Source organism: Aspergillus puulaauensis, chromosome 6 (assembly GCF_016861865.1).
Source record: "Aspergillus puulaauensis MK2 DNA, chromosome 6, nearly complete sequence".
In the NCBI taxonomy this organism is placed as follows: Eukaryota; Fungi; Ascomycota; class Eurotiomycetes; order Eurotiales; family Aspergillaceae; genus Aspergillus; species Aspergillus puulaauensis.
Window position 1 is genome coordinate 3,555,721 of NC_054862.1, and position 18,861 is coordinate 3,574,581.

General features: G+C 49.1%; 9 protein-coding genes across 9 annotated transcripts; 7 read left to right on the top strand and 2 right to left on the bottom strand.

Annotated features, from left to right (window-relative positions):
* Positions 1-449: 449 nt before the first annotated feature.
* APUU_61465S (uncharacterized protein) lies at positions 450-771 on the top strand (the record flags this gene model as incomplete). The annotated part of the gene is made up of 2 exons (XM_041694810.1): positions 450-658; positions 708-771. 2 exons carry the CDS (start codon positions 450-452, stop codon positions 769-771), a joined length of 273 nt encoding a protein of 90 aa, XP_041560603.1.
* A 26-nt stretch (positions 772-797) lies between these two features.
* APUU_61466S (uncharacterized protein) lies at positions 798-1,863 on the top strand (the record flags this gene model as incomplete). The annotated part of the gene is made up of 3 exons (XM_041694811.1): positions 798-1,111; positions 1,158-1,468; positions 1,532-1,863. The coding sequence occupies 3 exons, from the start codon at positions 798-800 to the stop codon at positions 1,861-1,863; spliced, it is 957 nt and encodes a 318-aa protein (XP_041560604.1).
* A 263-nt stretch (positions 1,864-2,126) lies between these two features.
* Positions 2,127-3,273, bottom strand: APUU_61467A (NAD(P)/FAD-dependent oxidoreductase; the record flags this gene model as incomplete). The annotated part of the gene is made up of 3 exons (XM_041694812.1): positions 2,127-2,209; positions 2,272-2,780; positions 2,852-3,273. 3 exons carry the CDS (start codon positions 3,271-3,273, stop codon positions 2,127-2,129), a joined length of 1,014 nt encoding a protein of 337 aa, XP_041560605.1.
* Positions 3,274-3,642: 369 nt separating this feature from the next.
* On the top strand, positions 3,643-5,286 carry APUU_61468S (cytochrome P450; the record flags this gene model as incomplete). Its single annotated transcript, XM_041694814.1, has 3 exons — positions 3,643-3,818; positions 3,878-4,351; positions 4,407-5,286. The coding sequence occupies 3 exons, from the start codon at positions 3,643-3,645 to the stop codon at positions 5,284-5,286; spliced, it is 1,530 nt and encodes a 509-aa protein (XP_041560606.1).
* Positions 5,287-8,995: 3,709 nt separating this feature from the next.
* Positions 8,996-10,090, top strand: APUU_61469S (TauD/TfdA dioxygenase family protein; the record flags this gene model as incomplete). Its single annotated transcript, XM_041694815.1, has 3 exons — positions 8,996-9,139; positions 9,215-9,424; positions 9,485-10,090. The coding sequence occupies 3 exons, from the start codon at positions 8,996-8,998 to the stop codon at positions 10,088-10,090; spliced, it is 960 nt and encodes a 319-aa protein (XP_041560607.1).
* A 461-nt stretch (positions 10,091-10,551) lies between these two features.
* On the bottom strand, positions 10,552-11,780 carry APUU_61470A (putative secondary metabolism biosynthetic enzyme; the record flags this gene model as incomplete). Its single annotated transcript, XM_041694816.1, has 3 exons — positions 10,552-11,481; positions 11,559-11,607; positions 11,665-11,780. The coding sequence occupies 3 exons, from the start codon at positions 11,778-11,780 to the stop codon at positions 10,552-10,554; spliced, it is 1,095 nt and encodes a 364-aa protein (XP_041560608.1).
* A 409-nt stretch (positions 11,781-12,189) lies between these two features.
* On the top strand, positions 12,190-13,735 carry APUU_61471S (aldehyde dehydrogenase family protein; the record flags this gene model as incomplete). Its single annotated transcript, XM_041694817.1, has 3 exons — positions 12,190-12,932; positions 12,996-13,396; positions 13,452-13,735. The coding sequence occupies 3 exons, from the start codon at positions 12,190-12,192 to the stop codon at positions 13,733-13,735; spliced, it is 1,428 nt and encodes a 475-aa protein (XP_041560609.1).
* A 199-nt stretch (positions 13,736-13,934) lies between these two features.
* On the top strand, positions 13,935-16,237 carry APUU_61472S (Zn(II)2Cys6 transcription factor; the record flags this gene model as incomplete). Its single annotated transcript, XM_041694818.1, has 5 exons — positions 13,935-14,008; positions 14,058-14,528; positions 14,576-15,045; positions 15,101-15,731; positions 15,784-16,237. 5 exons carry the CDS (start codon positions 13,935-13,937, stop codon positions 16,235-16,237), a joined length of 2,100 nt encoding a protein of 699 aa, XP_041560610.1.
* Positions 16,238-16,892: 655 nt separating this feature from the next.
* APUU_61473S (sugar porter family MFS transporter) lies at positions 16,893-18,636 on the top strand (the record flags this gene model as incomplete). Its single annotated transcript, XM_041694819.1, has 4 exons — positions 16,893-16,981; positions 17,029-17,241; positions 17,298-17,869; positions 17,936-18,636. 4 exons carry the CDS (start codon positions 16,893-16,895, stop codon positions 18,634-18,636), a joined length of 1,575 nt encoding a protein of 524 aa, XP_041560611.1.
* Between the last annotated feature and the right edge of the window lie 225 nt (positions 18,637-18,861).

Here is an 18,861-nt window from a genome sequence, read left to right on the forward strand (position 1 = left end):
GGCTATAACTGGATAGTATTACACAGATGCCACCAATTTGAGTTTCTGTGACTACATTGAGCTACAGGCAATGCGAGTCTTGAACGTTTCTCTAACTCGATGCGTCGTTTTCGAGAGTAAGAGGATAAACCCTAAGATGCACTGTTTAGGCCGAGTATCATCTACATAACATAGATCAAGATCGTTGCAAAACCTGCATACACATTGAGTCCCACTTTTGACAGAGAACTCCAGTCTCTGCAACCGTAATTGGTTATCCTACACATTTGACCAACAGATTGGCTGAATTGCATGGACAACGGGCCGATCGGTTTATCAAGGTCACTGAAACTCGCCCAGGGTCCCCATCGCCCCGGAGGGGTCTCCACTCACTGTCGAGACAGTTTTATACTTCTTTCTTCTGTATTACCATCCAATATATCCTTCCATGGTAAATTCGTGTTTCCACAATGTCGGAAACGCACGGTGATTACCAGAAGGTGATCTATACCAATGGAATGCACCATAACCTGCGACCTGGGGTCACAACCGATCCTCGACGCCTTGAGGCACAGGCGCGCCAAACATTAAACAAAAAGTCGTTTGATTATATCAGAGGCGGCGCTGGAGGAAAATCTACGATGGCCAGGAACCGGTCGGCATTTGACCAGTGGACGCTGTGAGTTTCCCTAAACCTGGATTTTCAATACGTGCTGAACCGGATTTAGAATCCCCAGAATGCTTACCACTGTCAGTGTATCCGCTCTTGCTCCTCGAGTCAATCCATCCTGATATAGAGACCATAGTCAACTGCAGACATGTCAACGACCCTCTTTGGTCAAAAGTACCGATCGCCCATCCTCATGGCACCTATTGGGGTTCAGTCCCTGGCGCATCCAGACAAGGAGCCAGGCCTGGCAGAAGTGTGCTCTGAGCTAGATATTCCATATATCATGAGCTCAGCGGCGAACAGTTCATTTGAGGAGGTAGCAACAGCTAGCGGTCCAGGCAAAAGATGGTATCAGTTGTACTGGCCCAAGGATAACGAGATTACTCTGTCATTACTTGAGCGCGCGCGACAGAATGGGTTCGACGCACTTGTGGTTACTCTGGATACGTGGTCTTTGGCCTGGTGAGTGAGCTATTCTGAGGGATTCTTTGGAACTAACAAAATGCAGGCGACCAGCCGATCTCGATAATGGATTCCTGCCATTCCTTGCGGGAAATGGCACAGAATTCGGTCTTTCGGATCATGTGTTCCAAGCAAAGTACAAGGGGAAAACGGGCTCCACCGTGCACGAAGACATTGCCGGGGCATCGACAGAATGGATGGCCCAGATCGTTGGGAGAAATCATACATGGGATGAAGTGGCCTTTCTCCGAAAGGCATGGTCGGGGCCTTTGATCCTCAAAGGAATTCAGCATGTGCAAGATGCAAAGGCTGCCCTTACTCATGGCTGTGACGGGATTGTCGTTTCCAATCATGGAGGTAGGTTTATCTCGATTCATCTTTCCGCATTCGGAGAGATGACTGACTATCGGCGGCTTCCAGGCAGGCAGCTAGATGGAGCCATTGGGTCGCTTGATGTCCTCCCAGAAATTGTTGAAGCAGTCGGATCTGAGATGACAGTTCTCTTCGACTCTGGAATCCGGACAGGCTCGGACATTATCAAAGCCCTGGCCTTGGGAGCTCACGCTATCCTGGTAGGGAGACCAGTGATGTACGGATATGCCGTGAATGGCAAGCCAGGCGCAAAGGCTGTGCTACAAGGGCTACTGGCGGATCTCCATTTGAGTATGGCCACCGCGGGAATACCCTCGATCGGTGCTTGTAACCGAGAGGTATTGCGGAAGACGCCATTGGGGAAAGACGCGAAGCTCTAGCAGAACGATAAATTACAGATTGTATGCTTCTTTTCTGATAGCTAAACAATATAGACGTGTCCAGAAATGGAAAGCATCCTACAGGGTCCCGGCCGTGGAATCGAGGAGGTATTGCGGTCAAAGGGAGCTACACTACATATCTCAAAAGCGCGGTTTGATCGTTGTGTATAAATGTAATATTCTTCATGTAGATCCAGAAAGACGTGTTATAACTGCGCATGGTACTTTCGAGGCCTAGCCTTGTGCTGCGGTGAAGAGTATCCTCATTCCTGCTTGGTCTCTGCCATGAGCAGTTCCAAATCCTCCGCAAGAATCTGCTGTACGATGCCCGCGGCGGCAGTGGATCCTAGTTTAATGATGGTTAGTCTTCCAGTCTTCCAGAAACTGCACACTAACAAGGGGGCTCACCACTACTGGCTGCATTGGCAGCCGCCTTGAGGGGGGTCGCCGCATCACCCGCGACGAAGATTCCGCGCACCGAAGTTGAAAAGGTCTGGTCAACGACCTTGATGTTAGGGCCGAGCATCGGGTTGTCCTCGATTTCCACTCCCAGTTTAGCGATGATGTCGGCACCCGCCAGGACTGTAGATGGCTTGTGTCCCAGGTAACCCATCTTGCATTCTTTGCCTCCCTCGAGCACCACCGTCACCCCAACGTCTGGCGCTTGCGCAGGGACGAGCTTCACAAGCTTTCCAGTCTCGATGTTGCACTTCAATGCCTTGATCTGTGATAATGCCGTTTGCATGGCCTCGGCTTCGGGAACAGGCCCGTCGGTGAAAAGAGTGGGGGGTCCAGATGTTGGAGTCGTGATTAGGTTCATCATCTGTACCATGTGCGTGTACATTGGCGAGGGGAATGTCAAGATTCCTCCAGGGAGGTGGGAGCGCTCATGTCCGTCGCAAAACAGACATTGGAAGCTGTATGAAAAAAAAAACCTCGTGGTTAGTCTGCTGCTCGATTGTGGCTGGAGTTTGTTCTGATGACTTACACGTTGTGAGGCCAATTCTCCCTGTAGCCTTCGATATCCGGCAACGTCTCTATTGAGCCCATGGCTAAAGCCAGTTTGCGACCTTTCCACGCTTTGCCATCCTTTGATGTGACGGTGAAGGAAGTCGGAGGCCCGGATTCTGTCTTCTCCATGGCCACTATGTCAGCCTCGATAAAGTCAACCGTTCCATATTTCTTGATCTGCTCAGTCGTTATTTGGCGGAACTCCTCTGGGGCTATCCCATCACGCGAGATAAAGTTGTGCATCTCATGAGCTCCCTCGTTGCGGAAGCCAGCACCGCCTGGTTTGGTGAAGATCGCGGCGCGTCGGTGGGTGCGACTCAGCCCAAGGGCGACCGAGAGGCCACCGGGGCCAGAGCCCACGATCAACGCGTCGTATGTTGTCTCGGATGTGGTCGTCATTGTCTGTAGAATTGGCAGGAAGCTGGGAACTATGCAAGTAGATTGTGCCTTTCCCTATGCCGTTTATCAACGCTTGCTCGTAGTTCTACAATTCGCTCCCAAGGTCCCTAGAGGAGCCCTATACCTCTCCCCTCCTTCTCCCCGAGTAGGCCGACCGGCCCGCATGGCTCTGCCTTTTCTCACTCGCTCCTTGTTGCTGAACTCGGGCTCGGAGGGTAGAATTATGGGTCTCTCTAGGATAAGCCTCTTCCACACAAAGTGTGATGTTGACGATATAGTTTCCTTGATTATTTCAAGAGACTGTGCTCTATCAATGCATACTACCTTCTGCGATGTGGCATTATCATTGAACAACACTCGTATTACGCAATGGAGCTGAGCCATCTCCTCATAGCTACCTGTCTTATAAGCCTCGTGGCGTTTATTCTGCTGTCGGGCAGACACTCTCGCGAAAACAAGGAACCTATCAATGTGCCTGGACACCCAATCTTTGGGCATGTGTCCGGAATTATCCGCCATGGAACGACGTATCCTGTTCTATTAGGGTGAGTTCGGAACTTGGGGGTAAGCTTTACAGCCACTGACACTAAGACTCGCTCTACAGGCAACAGAACAATCACCCACCGATCTACGCAATACGCATGTTCGGCCAACGAATCTATACAGTCAGCTCACCAGGGCTCGCTAGTATTGTCATGAGAAAGCAGAAGCATCTCGACACCGAAACCCAGTTCATTATCACCGTCTTCCAGAATATGCTCGGGGCCGATAAGGCCGCAATGAGACTATTGCTATCGTCCACGAAGCCCGCCGCAAAGAAGGCGCGCACTCCATTCAGAGAGGAAATGAGATCAATCGAGCACAGGCTTCTGGCAGCTGGTGAGCCCATGGAAGCTTTTTATGAGAGCATGATAACAGAGGTCGGTCAGAAGATTGGCCCTTCTGGCCTCGATAATTCGGATACCGCGATACCTCTGATGCATCTACTTGAAGAAGCCCTTATCACAGCAGCAGGCTCGGCTCTCTATGGCAAGAACAATCCCTTTGCTGCGAACCCGAGCCTTGGGAAGGATTACTGGTATGTTATCTTGAGATGGTTCGCGTGTATTGGTAACTGATGGTCTTCTTATCAGGCTGTACGACTCGCAAATTTCGCTGTTTCTCCTTAACATTGTGCCAAAATACACCGTCCCAAAGGCCTTCAAGGCCCGAGAAAGGCTTGTCACTGCATTCAGCGCATATCACGTCAGGGGAGGGGAGAAGGATATGTCGGATATTGTTCGCCAACGGTGTGAGGTTGCTTGCAGATACGGCTGCTCCGACGACTACCTGGGGCGATCCGAAGTGGAACTGCTCAACGGTCTGCTAAGCAACATGGTTCCAACAGTATTCTGGATGCTGGTTCATATCATCCTAGATTCTGGATTAGCAGAACGAGTGAGCAGCGAAGTCGACAATTTTGTTCAAAAACCCGACCTGGAGGCATTAATCCTCGCTCCAGGCGAGATTCGGAAAGGGTGTCCAGTTCTCGTCGCGACTTATCAGGAAGCTCTACGTCTATACTCGTCCTCCGCCCGAGCCTACCAAGTGATGGAGGACTTTATGCTCACCGATGACTGTCTCTTGAAGAAAAACAGCATCATCACTATCCCAGCCGAGACAATTCACCGCAATCCTAAAAACTGGGGATCCGACGCACTGGAATTCAATGTTGACCGCTGGTTCAAGTCAGATCGAACGCTGAATTCTTCGGCGTGGGTACCATTCGGTGGAGGCTCTTCAATTTGTCCCGGTCGCTTTTTTGTCTTTGATATGATATTGAGTACGGTTATTGTGATACTTCATGGCTATGACGTAGAGACCCCGGAGACCAAACAACCACCAGGAAAGAAGACTCGCGTTATGTCTGGTATCCGCATTCCTACAGACGACGTTCATGTTGTCGCGACGAAGAAGCGTCAAGGAAAAGCCAGGAAATGGCTAATCAAAAAGAAAACCAAGCAGTCTAACTAGATTCAATTCAATTTAATTTAATTCAAGTTTATTATCACAGCGGGTCTTATTTAGTACAGGTTTGGGTACCCCTAGATTAGTAGTACATAGTGTTTCCTAGTATCTAGAAGTTATATTCTTTAATAATATAAAGTTATTACCTACTAAGTAGGACTCTAGATAAATTTAGGGCTGATCAGGGTATAACTAATTCTGCTTAATTATCTAAGTTTCTAAGTTAGGAATATATCAGCCCCGGCTATTTTAATAGTAGGTAGTGTTATGGGCAAGGCCCGAAGCGAGCTAGTTGCGTACTAGATACACGATGGAATAGCTGAAGAACCAGGATACAGGGGCTGTTGGAGTTCTGACATGGCCAACAGGGATTAACACGTGACCTTTTAATGCCTGAGGCCGAACTCTTAGGACACGATGCCTGAGGCAGAGTTGATAATAGGGCTCCGGCGGAGTTCCCATAACAGGTAGGAAGAGCTGATTTAAGATTTTTTATACTGTATGAAACTTACTTACTAGGTATACAGGAAGCTATTCTCTTTTTTTAAAAAAAAAAAAAACTTTGTAATAAATAGCTATAGAAAATCGTATATATTAATTACTATATCCTATAAATTACTAGACAGTTTATAATTATTATTAGTATAAGAGAATCTAGTACCTATAGGCTGGTTTATAAAGAGTAGAGATAAGCTCTATAACTAGTACTAGGGATTATAATATATTTTATTTCTAAATTTATTAATTTAACAGGGCCTAGACATGCACAACCCGCCCCGAAATCCTGAACCCGATCCGGCCCGAACCCGAACGGGTAGAACCTGCGGAACCTGAAATAACATTATATAGCTTGCAAAAGACTTTTTCTAGAGCTTTTATATAGATTTATATAATTTAATACTTTAATATTCTATATTTTTTAATTAGAACTTAAAATATTTAAAGTTGTGAGATTTATTAAGGTTTTAAAAAATATCTTGGTAACCTGATTCAAAACATATATTTCAACATAGAGCCCCGGGTAACCACTAATCACTTTTCTAGACTAAAAATTTTAGTATTTCTAAAAATTATACATACTAATATTAAGATAGTCTAAAAAATAGTAGATATACCTATAAATATAACAGTAAAAATATATAATTATATAATAAAAGGGATTTGAATAACTAACTGACTTAATTTAAGTAGTACAAAGAAGCGAACAGATGACCTGGACGCTAGGGGCCTGACTCATCCAGCTCGCCATCGAACCCCTGCAGTGCTAATATAACCAATAATATAACGAATAATACCCTGGAAGGCTGTGATACAAGACAAAGAATACTAACTAGTCTTGGCTACTTTTTGTCCCATTGGCTGCATGAGTCGCAATGGCCCTGCACCGGTCAGCAGCTGTCGGATCTTAACGACGGTGAATACTAAATGACTACCTGCCACTGATCTGTCTGCTTCGACCATGGGTGAGTCCAGAGGTTGACGGTTCCGGCACAGAATGCAGGGAAATACTCGTCAAACATCATCCGGTACCAGTAGCTAGACTGGAAGTCAGTCGGTAGACAATACTAAAGGGCAGGGCATCCTTGATATCCAGGCGAAGCAGGTACATTGGGTGTTGCTTACAGCCCCCTCTCAGCTAAAATACTGTATAACCAAACTAGTCACCGGGTCAGTTTGAACTCTCCATTGACCAGCAGGAAAGTGCCAGGAGTGGATTCAATATTACCAGCCATGGCAGCCTGGGCGGCCCGAGAGGTGCTCATTTGCAAGTATTCAAATTAACGCCTTGAGACTTAGTATCTGAAAGACACTGAGAGCATTTCATAGCCATGTCGTTTGACTCCATTTTGTAGAAGCACATTCCAGTACAACCCTCCAAAATATTGTTCACGTCTCTCAATAAGTAAGAGACATTCAATCGGAAAGGGCAATGTGCCTGTGCAGTACAGCGATGGAGTTCAGTCTCATGACCGCATTTCGAGCGAAGAGTAGCCTGAAACTCCTGCATGCTCATGCTGTTTAATAGCTCTTCCGCTGGCTCTGATATATTCTTTTGGAAGCAATTTTGCCGCAAGGCTCGTCGACATTGACCATGAGTTGTTAGCAGCTCAAAAAAAGACTGATCCCGGTCTAACGCCTGAATTCCAGTTTTCAGCCGATCTCTTATTTCCGATTTAATCATATCCATCCTTGTGAGGATTCGATCTATGTCGCTGTCAGGTTACTCCAGAATCTTCAAGCCGATTAAATCAAGCCATAGCACTGTAAGGCTTACCTCGAATACGGTCAAGTACCAGACGCCAACAGTCCATTTGAACATCTCGGGGACCTAGTCTCATCATGCAAAGCCTGGTAGCCGTTTCAAATGCATCGTGATCCCCCTTCCAGAACGCTGCCATAGTCGCATATCCAAGGCGCCGAATAGCTTGTGGTCCTTGCATAACTATTTCCTGTTGGTAATATACCGAAAAATAGGGCAAGACATCCTTTTTCTGTCCATAGGAATCAATAAGATTCTCGAGTTTATCAAACGTACTTCTAACCAGGCGAGAAGGGAGGGTCGAGCCAGGGGCCCCATCCTCTAGGATGCGTACAAAAACCATCATCGGAACAGGATCCCAGAGGTCGATGATAGCTGTCTGTATACCCAGGTATACCTGACCGATATCAGGTAATAGTGAAATATTTGAAACAATGCACCAAACCCTCCGAGCTACTAGGAAAGTCCACTCATGTCCGTCATTGACGCGCCGTACGACAATTGTATAGATCAGATGTTCTGTGAGATCGGAGTTCCGAGTGTTCCATGGGCTATGAAGGTGCTCGACAGGAGAAGGATCTTCATTTCGGGCTCGTTGAGTTTGAGAGTCCTGTACGTAAGGTTCAACTCCCCGGAACTCTTCTATACTGTATGTTTGGGTGTTACCCACAGGAAGAGTAACGTCTGCCATCGTTCTGAAAGACTCGCCACAGCCTATCTTTGAAAACAGCAAGATATCAGATGTTAGAAAGGCGAGGGGAGGCTAAGCACTTTTAGAATTTTTAATAGCCTTTTGGACGTTGGGCACGTATAATAATAGGGTATTATCAACTTTGAATACTGATAATAATAAGGCTCTTATGAACACAAGACAAACCTCCGATGCTTAAGGTTACTGTGCATCCATACCGGTTTCAGACGGCTTAAGCTGGCTGTAGACAAATCTTATCATGCGTAAGCTATCAGAACATGCGGGAATGTCGGAATAGGCTCAGCATAGCATGCCAGTTTTCGATTTCTCTCTTAACAGGCAGTAAGTAGCCCATGGTCTTAAATTTTTATTAACCAAGAAGTGCATGATTATCTGGATGTTGATCACAGCTATCTTAGGTAGAATTATCCGACAGCTTCCCAAGTGAAACTCAAATTCGAAAAGTTGTCACTTGTTCCAGATGGGTGCAGATGGGTATAGATGGCAAGAGTTTCGGGAGCCAACCCAGCACAGACAACGTCAAGGCAATTAAATCATAATCAAAAGCGGAGACGAAGACACGGCAAAAGATGGGGATTAGCGGAAACTGTACTGAGAGACCCACCGAATTATCACCCTTCGCGATAGTTCTATCATTGAGTGGCTATGATATATTAAAGGCCCTCTCTCCCAAGCCCAACTGGTGTCCACGAACAAGCTACAGAGTTTATACGATTGAGTTGCTTCTGAAAGATTTACCCAAGATGACAGCCACTGCCGGAATTCCCTTCTCTCATATCTCGGCGAAACCACTACACCCGACTTTTGGTGCTGAAATTAATGGTGTGGATTTCTCGTCCCCTATAAGTGAGCAAGTGTTCGCAGAGATATACCAAGCTATAACAAAGGTACGTGTCAGCTCTCAGCATACTTGTCTTTCGGTCACAACTGGTGAGCAGCAGCTAAGGACCTATAACAAACAGTACGGGGTCCTTGTCTTCCGCAACACAGGGCTCACAGACGAGGGTCATATTGCTTTCTCTCGGAAGTTCGGTGAACTGGACGACGTGACGCCATACATAAGTGCTGGCCGGAAACACCGGCTTAAATACCCTGAGCTTTTCGACGTGAGCAATGTCGAGGCCGATGGGTCAATCCTGGACCCTGCAAGTCCACGCGGCCAAGCGAATAAGGTATTTCCGCGTGCACGAGTCTGTCCCTTGATCTATTATGCTAACAGAATCGGGATTAAGGGAAACGATCTCTTCCATGTGGACTCAAGCTTCAACCCACGTCGCGCTGGGTATTCGTTGCTGCTGGCGCACGAGCTGCCACCGAATGGCATGGGTGGCCATACTGCATTTGCAGACACAAGGTCAGCATTCAATGACCTCTCGTTAGAGCTGAAGCAGAGGTTATTGGATAATGACTACGTGGCTTGCCACTCCATGCACCACTCTCGCAAGTTGGCCGCCCCTGAAGCCTTTGCTGGCGTCAACCCGCTAGACTATCCCATGGGTCGGCATAAACTGGTGCAGCGCCATGAAGCCTCCGGGCGCATGAACTTATATGTTGCAGCCCATGTACACCATATTGAGGGTATCTCACCGGAGGAGTCGCGAGCATTATTTACTCAGCTTTTTGAACATGCCACTCGCGACAGCAATACCGTGGAGATCGAATGGCAGGCACCAGGCGATCTAGTCGTTTGGGATAATACCTGCACTATGCACCGCGCTGTTGGAGGGCCCTTTCTTCGCAGCTACAAGAGAGACATGAGGCGGACAACCGTCCATGATTCCAGCCCGACAGCCTGGGGGCTAAATGAACACACCAGTGTTCGGCAAGGTTTGCCTTGAATAAAGCAATGTCTGCGCTGTGTGTAATAGTATTTTCTGGTGAGAATGACAATCTATACTCAGACATATCAGGCTTCCTTCGTTCTACACACACTCGTTACTAGAATAACTTCGTAAGTCAGACTGAAGTCGAGAATCAGATTTGTTCTTCATCCCCCCCGGAATGCTCGATTTCTGCCGACGACGTATGTGGTGCACGCAATAGGATTTTGAACTCATAATCAGTAGATAATCAATAGAGGGTAGAAATATCTTTGAGATAGCTGGATATCCACCAGCCTTGCAAGGTCTTTTGGTGAAGTTGTCCAGCGCCTCATCAAAATATATATCAAAGTATTGGACCCATATCTCCGTTCATGAGAAGATGCCGAGGATGGATCTCGAAGAGCAGTAATGGGCTGTCTATGGCCATAAACCTTCGTCATTTAGTTGTTATTCAGGTTATTTAGACACTATATTATCTAAGTACATGATTGCAGGTCTATGACGACGCGGCCTTGCAGCCTGCCTCCCTGCATTCCTTCGAAGACCTCGTTGATATTATCCATCTTTTCGACACGAACCGGGGTAGTGACCACTCGCTTCGCCATCACCAGCGTCTCCATTGCCTCCCTACGGTTACCCACATTGCTTCCCACAATGGCCAACTGCTTGCCGACCATCAGGTGAGGATAAGAATTCGCAATTGGCTTCGCCTCGCCCGGGACCCCAACACAAACCAGGGTGCCGTTGAATTTCAAATAGGAGAGAGCATCGGAATACGCAGCATTACTGGCGCTGCATATTATGGCAGCGGCAGCTCCGGTGCCTCCAGTGATGGCTAGCACTTCATCTATGACACCTTTGCTTCCGTCACCCGAAGGATAACTGGCGATATCAATAAAGGCTTCAGCACCACATTCCCTGATAAAAGACTCCTTGGGTCCCACATCCAGGCCGATTATCCTGAATCCCATACCTCTACCTCCAAGCTGCACCCCTAGATGGCCCAGCCCACCGCCGGCTCCAGCAATGACCACCCAGTCCCCAGGCTGAGCTCTGCTCTTTTTCAGCGCCGAGTAAACAGTAACCCCTCCACAAAGAAGTGGTGCAGCAACCTCACTTGCCAGCCCGTTTGGAATTGGAGTCACATATCGAGCGGGAGCCAGAACGTATTCCTGAAATGTGCCGGGGCACGTATAGCCCGAGACCTGCGAGTTCACACAAATTCCATCGGCACCAGCCAGGCACGGCATGCAGTTACCGCAAGCAGACGCGATCCACTTGATGCCCACACGGTCACCGGCTTTGACGCCTGCATCTTCGCATGATGGGCCGAGGTGGGCTACAACGCCCACGCCCTCGTGGCCACCGACCTGCCCGCTTTTAACAGGCTCTGGAAGCCAACTCCACTAATAGCGCGATAAGTGTCAGGGAAAACAAAGGGGCTGGCGCCGGTTTCTCTGCAGTAGGCCATTGGGGCGCTCACCTTGTTTGTCATAAGGCTGAGGTCGGAGTGGCATATTCCAGAATGAGTACTGAGACGGATGGTGGTCTTAGTGTGAGAACATCCAACAGCAGCGAGAGCAACCTACATCTTAACCAGAATTTGCCCGGGGCCTGGCGCTGGCGTAGCTAACTCCACGATACGAGTGGAAATGTCGCCCGGCTTGTCGTACACAACTGCTTTGTGCGTTTTTGGGATCTCCATGGTAAGATGATTTGATCTGGTAACGGAGTCTGCGAGGCACTGAGTGGTGGCGAGAGAAGTGTTGGTAGAAGCAGTAGGGGTTGCAGGTGCATTTCCTGGGCCGATATTCTTCTTATAGACTCGATGCAGGAACAATGGTACTTGATATTCTGACAATTCCTGAATACTTGCCTGGTGACGGTTCCATCTACAGCCGTCGACACACGACTATAGCCATTGTACCATCTGCAACCGGGTTCCATCGGCTATAGATGCGCGAACATGACCGCCATGGCCGACATTTCTGATATGAATAGATCGCGATCCGGATAGTTTACTCTTTTTTTTTTTCTTTATCTCCATATCGCAGTCCATCCAACGATTGCAACCACAACGCAGCCCTTCGAGAATTCCATCGCGGTCTTACAAAATGGCAACATCCCGTTTGAACTTTTCCACTTTCTATAATATCATCAATGGCGAGCACTGCGGCTCTGATAAGACAATCTTCGGTGTTGATCCTTCTACAGAGTGCAGGCTATGGGGTGTTCCGGTGGCGACGGCGCATGATGTAGAGGATGCTGTGAAGTCTGCCAACAACGCTTTCGAAGCCTGGTCCACGACACCTTTCGAGCAGCGAGTGACCAAGCTAGCTCAATGGAGAGAGCTCTATGAAAAACATGTCGAGGACTTCACTAAGCTGCTCATGGTGGAGTGTGGGAAGCCGCGCTCTGTAGCGGCCGGCGAAGCCAACGAGGTACTCGCCCTATTCGACCACAACCAGAAGCTTCGTATCCCGGAGGAACGCATTGAAGACGACACGCGCATTGCCATTACGCGGCATGTGCCAGTCGGTGTTGTCGCTGCTGTATGCCCGTGGAACTTTCCCCTGGTGTTGTCCGTGGGGAAGATCCTGCCCGCGCTGTTGACGGGGTGCTCGATCATCGTTAAACCATCCCCGTTCACCCCCTACTCGGCGCTGAAAATGGTTGAACTGGCGCAGCAGGTATTCCCTCCTGGTGTCGTCCAGGCCATTGGTGGCGATGACTCTATCGGCCCGGCACTCGTCGCTCACCCCAATGTCAACAAGATCAGCTTCACCGGCTCCAGTACTACAGGGAAGAGAATCATGGCCTCAGCGGCTGCAACACTCAAGAGAGTGACTTTGGAGCTGTATGTATACCGCTTGCAAGGCTAGTTAGCCAATTTCTGATACTGGAATAACACAATCTATAGGGGCGGTAATGATCCAGCGATCATTTACCCTGACGTGGACGTTGAGAAGACTGCCCAGGAAGTGGTTCAGGGCTGTTTTGTATTCTCAGGCCAGGTGTGCGTTGCAACTAAGAGAGTCTACGTGCATGAATCCATTTACGGACCGTTCCTACAGGCCATGGTGAACGCGGCTTCCCGGATCAAAGTGGGCAAGGCGGACGATCCGAGCACCACGATGGGCCCGATGCAGAACAAGATGCAGTATGACAAAGTCCAAGAGCTGGTGGCCGACAGCAAAGCCCAGGGCTACAAGTTTGCCCTCTCGCCGCGTCCCAGTACCACCGGCGCAGGCTACTACCTCTCCCCAAGCATTGTCGACAACCCGCCTGCAACTGCCCGCATTGTGGTTGAAGAGCAGTTTGGTTCGTGAAGCACCCTAAGTGGTGGTACAGTGCGTGCTAACGTTATCTCATGCAGGCCCGATTGTGCCGGTCCTTAAATGGTCGGATGAAGAAGAAGTCATTGCTCGCGCCAACGGAACCCCGTCAGGCCTGGGAGCGTCCGTGTGGACTGCCGATCCTTCTCGCGCCGAGCGGGTGGGCAGGAAGATGCAGGCTGGCAGCGTCTTCCTGAACTCGTGGGCCAAGACGACGCCACGGGCGATGCTATCAGGGCACAAGGAGAGCGGGATTGGGGGTGAGTGGGGGTCCACGGGGATGCTTGAATACTGCAACGCACAGGTCGTGCATATCTTTAAATGATTGGCTGCTCTAAGTTGGATTCCGTCTTTTGCCGTGTCGTTCCTCTATGCCTTTTGTAGTTTAGTCCCTGTAGTAACTGGGGTATTTCCACGGTCGGACCCAGATGCGGAGACTGCTAACGCGGGGTGTGGCGACCTATTCGCAGAATAAATCTGTTCCAAGCGCACCGCACTTCAAACACTGTTAATCCCTGTTTACAATGACCCGTAGTCGAAATGTCCGCCTTTACCGCGCGTGCCAACGGTGTCGCCAGCGGAAGCTCAAGTGTGATCCGTGGGTTGCGTGGTGCCACTCTCTCTGTTCCCTACTAAGCAAGTATTAGAACGACGTCGCCGGACGGGGCAAGGTCCTCGTGCCGGCAGTGCTGTCGAGCTGGCAATGAATGCATTCTCGCTGGATCCCGTCGGGGAGGCGATTTCTCAATGTTTCGACGGCCGCGACATGGCAGCTCTACGCCAGTTGGCAGCGTCGACACAACACACGCGCCGACAGCGCAGGCTGGGTATCACGAGAAAGCAGCAGAGAATCCCATCTATGCCGAGTTGACGAACCCCGGTGATGCGCTTCAAATCCTTGCTCGACTGGCAGCAAACGACCATCGTCAGAATCCGAATGCTCCGGCCTTCGCGGACAGGGTCTCCGCCGCAAGGCGAGAATATTCAGAAACTTCACTGCCGGCTAACGGTATGACGGATCTCATGCAGCCGCCTGTCCCTCAATCAACTGTATCTGCGATGGAATTGCTGGTCATCAGTGTGTTGGGTACGGATCTGGTGGATCAGCTGCTGCATCGGTATGAAGCACCCCTGATAAGTACCGCAATGACTTCTGACTGTCTAGCTACGCGATGAACTACCACACCTTCTGTCCTCTTGTCCCCAAACGTCTCCTCAGTGCCACCGATATGCGGAGGTTAGCCGTTGATGAGCCGTTCCTCCTGGTAGTGGTTCTGACGATCGCATCAAAAGATGAGGCTGTATACCTGGACACCCATCGACATTGCTGTCAGTACCTGAAGCAGCATTTACTGGATATTCTAATAGCTGCCCCATCTACATTGAACGTCGGCTCGGTCGAGGGCCTCCTATTGCTTGCCGAGTGGGTTCCTCACTTACAGATGGACACCTCATCGTGCTATCCCGAGCCATTCCAGAGGAACGTAAGTGCGGTCGAAGATAACATGGCCTGGTCACTGATCGGCCAAGCCGTGAGACACTCTTATCTCCTCCGTCTGGACAAGGCTTCATTTCGGGAGGCATCAACTGGAGAGCCGCAGGAACTGGAGAATCGAAAGCGCCTGGCTTGGATATGTATGTTCCGTGAGCCCTGTAGATGTGTTTGGCAGCGAACTGACTGACGTGTTAGTTGTATATATTGCCGATCGCCAGATCTCGGTCCGGATGGGACAGTCCTTCTGGTCCAGAGGGCCCTCCCTCTCGACTCACTTTACGGCCAAGGACTTTCCGAGTCTGTGCCTGAGTGCAGACGCGGAACATAACTACGCATCGGTCCTGCAGGCCAGCATAGAGCTCACTCAGCTTCTTCATAATGTGCATGATATCCTGTACTCGTCTAAAGAGCGACAACTGCAGATGGTCCGGCGAGGGGACTACAACCGCTATCTAGATGACTTTCGATGCTCCCTGTCGGCATGGCAAGGCCGGTGGGGTGATCTAAAAGCGTCTCCCAAACTGAGTTCCACATTGTGCATTGTGAAGGAATACATTCGCTTGTATGTCAATGCCTTTGCCTTTCAGTCGATTCTTTCAAGGGCAGTCCGCGAGAACCACACTATCTCCGGTGGGACTATGTCAGAAGCAGCAACCACCACACTGGACCCGAAGCGTCCTCTCTCTGTGTTTCCACAAGGCATTACCTCGACTCCAGAGGGCGCATACGTCCTTGAAGCGTTGGATGCGTCCCGGGAGATTCTAATTGTCACTAGCCAAGCCAATCCTGAATCGCATCTTCGTTACATGCCGTTCCGCTTCTATGTGTATGTATATTTATTCAACAGGGGTCGAACTGCTCAACTGATCCTGGTATAGATATACTGTATACTCCGCTGTGTTCCTATACAAAGCGCAGGTATTTGGGGCTCTAGGACACGCCGAAAAGATCGAGGTAGCTTCGATCGTGGAGGAATATATCCGGGTCCTTGAACGGGCCGCGACCAACGATTATCACGTCGCTAGCCGGCTCGCAAGCCTGCTTAAACGGATGTGGATGTCTGATACCGGCAAGAAATATTCGTCGCCGATGAGAATGGCATCTCCCGCGGTAGACCATTCGGGTATGAATATCTTACCAGGCCACTGCGAAGCTCTCCAGAACATCAACATGTTCGATCGCCAAAGTCATCCAGATGCTGACTTTGGAACGGGAGTTCCAGGCACTGCAAACATGGCAACCCCGGAATTCAATTTATTTTGTCCAGAGTTCTCGAGTTTAGAGTCCGAGCTGGTTGGGCTTGGTATGGGTGCTGTAGACTTTCCAATATAACCAGAAATATATGTATTCTATTGTATGGCTATATAGATGATTTCGAACTCTGGCAAACGCGAGGCTGAGTCCTCATCTCATGGTGGGCACAAATGAACATCCCAACTTATGATTATCGCAATACAATACGATGGGCTAGGTGGTTTACAAGATGGCTCGTTTGGTTTAGGATCCTTCGGCCAGAAAGGGCAAAATGACGGAGGTGCTGGCGTGGTGTGGATAGCGGCTATAGATGTATCCTTGGTATAGCCGGCAAGCACGGCCAGTAGAAAAAGGAGTAACGTCAAAGATTCCAGGGCCACGGGGGTTTCCAGCGAATTGGTCAGCCCCCCAGCATTAGCAGTTGCGTGTGCCAGACAAAGTGGCGCCTCCCCTTTCCTGGCGGCTTTAGATGGACGGAGCTGGGGATGCGGGGAAGCTCAAACTAGAGTCCGGGGTCAAAATGTGGAGATGAATAAAGCAGCAGGATCTATCAGCCGGAAACGGCCGAAGATGGTACGAGATGGCTAGAGATGGGGAGTGGATGGGGCGGATGGAGATGGCCGCCATGAAGGGAGCAACTCTTTATGGAAACCCCTATATTAATCGTCCTCGGACATATGACGGCGAATTTCTCTTTCCATTTCAATTACTTTGTATTGCATCTGCAACTGCAATGATGATAACCAACATCTATGCCATCACAGCTATCGCTGTGATCGGAGGATCGCTATTTGGCTTTGATCTGTCTTCGATGTCTGCCATGTGAGTTGGACTTCGGGGAAGACTCACGCGTACTCTAATCAATAAAGCCTCCCTACACACCAGTATAGATGCTACTTCAATCAGGGTCCTAACGGGCCTTTACTCAACGGTGCAGCCCACTGTTCAGGCCCAGATCCTACAGTGCAAGGTGGCATCACGGCCTCCATGTCTGGAGGCTCTTTCGTCGGAGCATTGATCTCAGGGTTCGTGACTGATATCCTAGGACGGAAATATGCCATCCAAATGGGGTCTATTATATGGTCAGTTCCTACATGACGTGGGCACCTTCAACACGGCTGACATTATACATAATCAGGATTGTCGGAAGTATCCTGTGTTGCGCCTCCCAGAACATTGCTATGTTGATAGTCGGTCGATTCCTCAATGGGATGTGTGTGGGAATATGTTCTGCACAAGTCCCTGTCTATGTTGGAGAGCTCGCACCTCCACATCTAAGGGGCCTGGTGATGGGTGCTCAGCAGTGGGCCATCACATGGGGTGTTTTGATTATGTTTTACATTTCCTATGGCTCTTCCTTCCTTGCTGGGACTATAGCATTCAGGCTGCCTTGGGGCCTTCAAATGATTCCCGCAGTGGTCCTCTTCTTCGGGCTATTCTTCACCCCCGAGTCTCCGCGCTGGCTGGCAAAGCAAGATCGCTGGGATGAGTGCATTTATATTATCTCATCGATTCATGCTAACAATAACCTGGAGGAGGAGTTTATTCAGATGGAGATTCAACAGCTCAAAGACGCCTGTGAATTGGAGCGTACCAAGACTGACAACACTTACTTGCATCTTTTTCAGCCGCATATGATTTGGCGCACGCACATTGTTGTCTTTGTCCAAGTATGGTGCCAGCTTACTGGAATAAACGCCATTCTATACTGTAAGCTCCATAATGCCCATTCCCTCTGTCTTTAACCCCTCACTAAAACAACATGAAAACCCAAAGATATCACTTATATCTTCGGAATGGCAGGATTAAGTGGCAGTTCCAACTTGGTGGCTTCATCCATCAGTTCTGTGATCAACGTGGTTATGACGATACCAGCGCTTATATTTTTGGATCGAATCGGCCGTCGACCATTCCTGATAGCTGGCAGTATCTCTCTGACCATCTGGTGGACCATATGTACGGGCCTAATGGGGGGGTATGGCAACCCGGCTCCCCCCGGAGGGCTGGATCATATCCGCGAACAGAGCTGGGTAATCACAGGTGCACCCGCGAAAGTTGTCATTGCTTGTTCATACCTTATTGTGGCATCTTTCGCCCCAACCTGGGGCCCTATAGAGTGGGTGTATCCGTCGGAACTCTTCCCCCTGCGTCTCCGAGGCAAGGCGGCTGCCTTGTCTACGGCCAGCAATTGGGCTGTCAATTTCGCTCTCAGCTACTTTGTCCCGGTTGCTTTTGTTAACATCACCTGGAAGACCTATCTTATATTTGCTGTCTTTTGCTTTGCTATGACACTTCATGTTTTCTTTGTTTTCCCTGAGACTTCGGGGAGGACGCTAGAAGAAGTGGAAGATGCGTTTAAAGGCATTAAGGTAGCATGGAGGATGGGTATTACTGAAGTCAAGGATGCAGAGAGAGCACTTGATAGTAGGTCAAACCAGGAAAAACTGGATTCTGGCCAGACTGTACATATTGAGTGAAGGTGGTTTATCATATCCACCAACCGCAACATGAGAGTACCTCAGCTCCATATATTAAGGATTCAAAGATAATAGGACCTAATATTAAATTGATACAGACTATATATATCTAATTATCCCTCCGTTCCGTAGATGTCCTGTTGGCACAAATGTCTGATAGCAAGGGGTTCTTATGTACGTCAATAATCTAGTCCTACCAAGCATGAAAAGCAAGCTCAACTATTT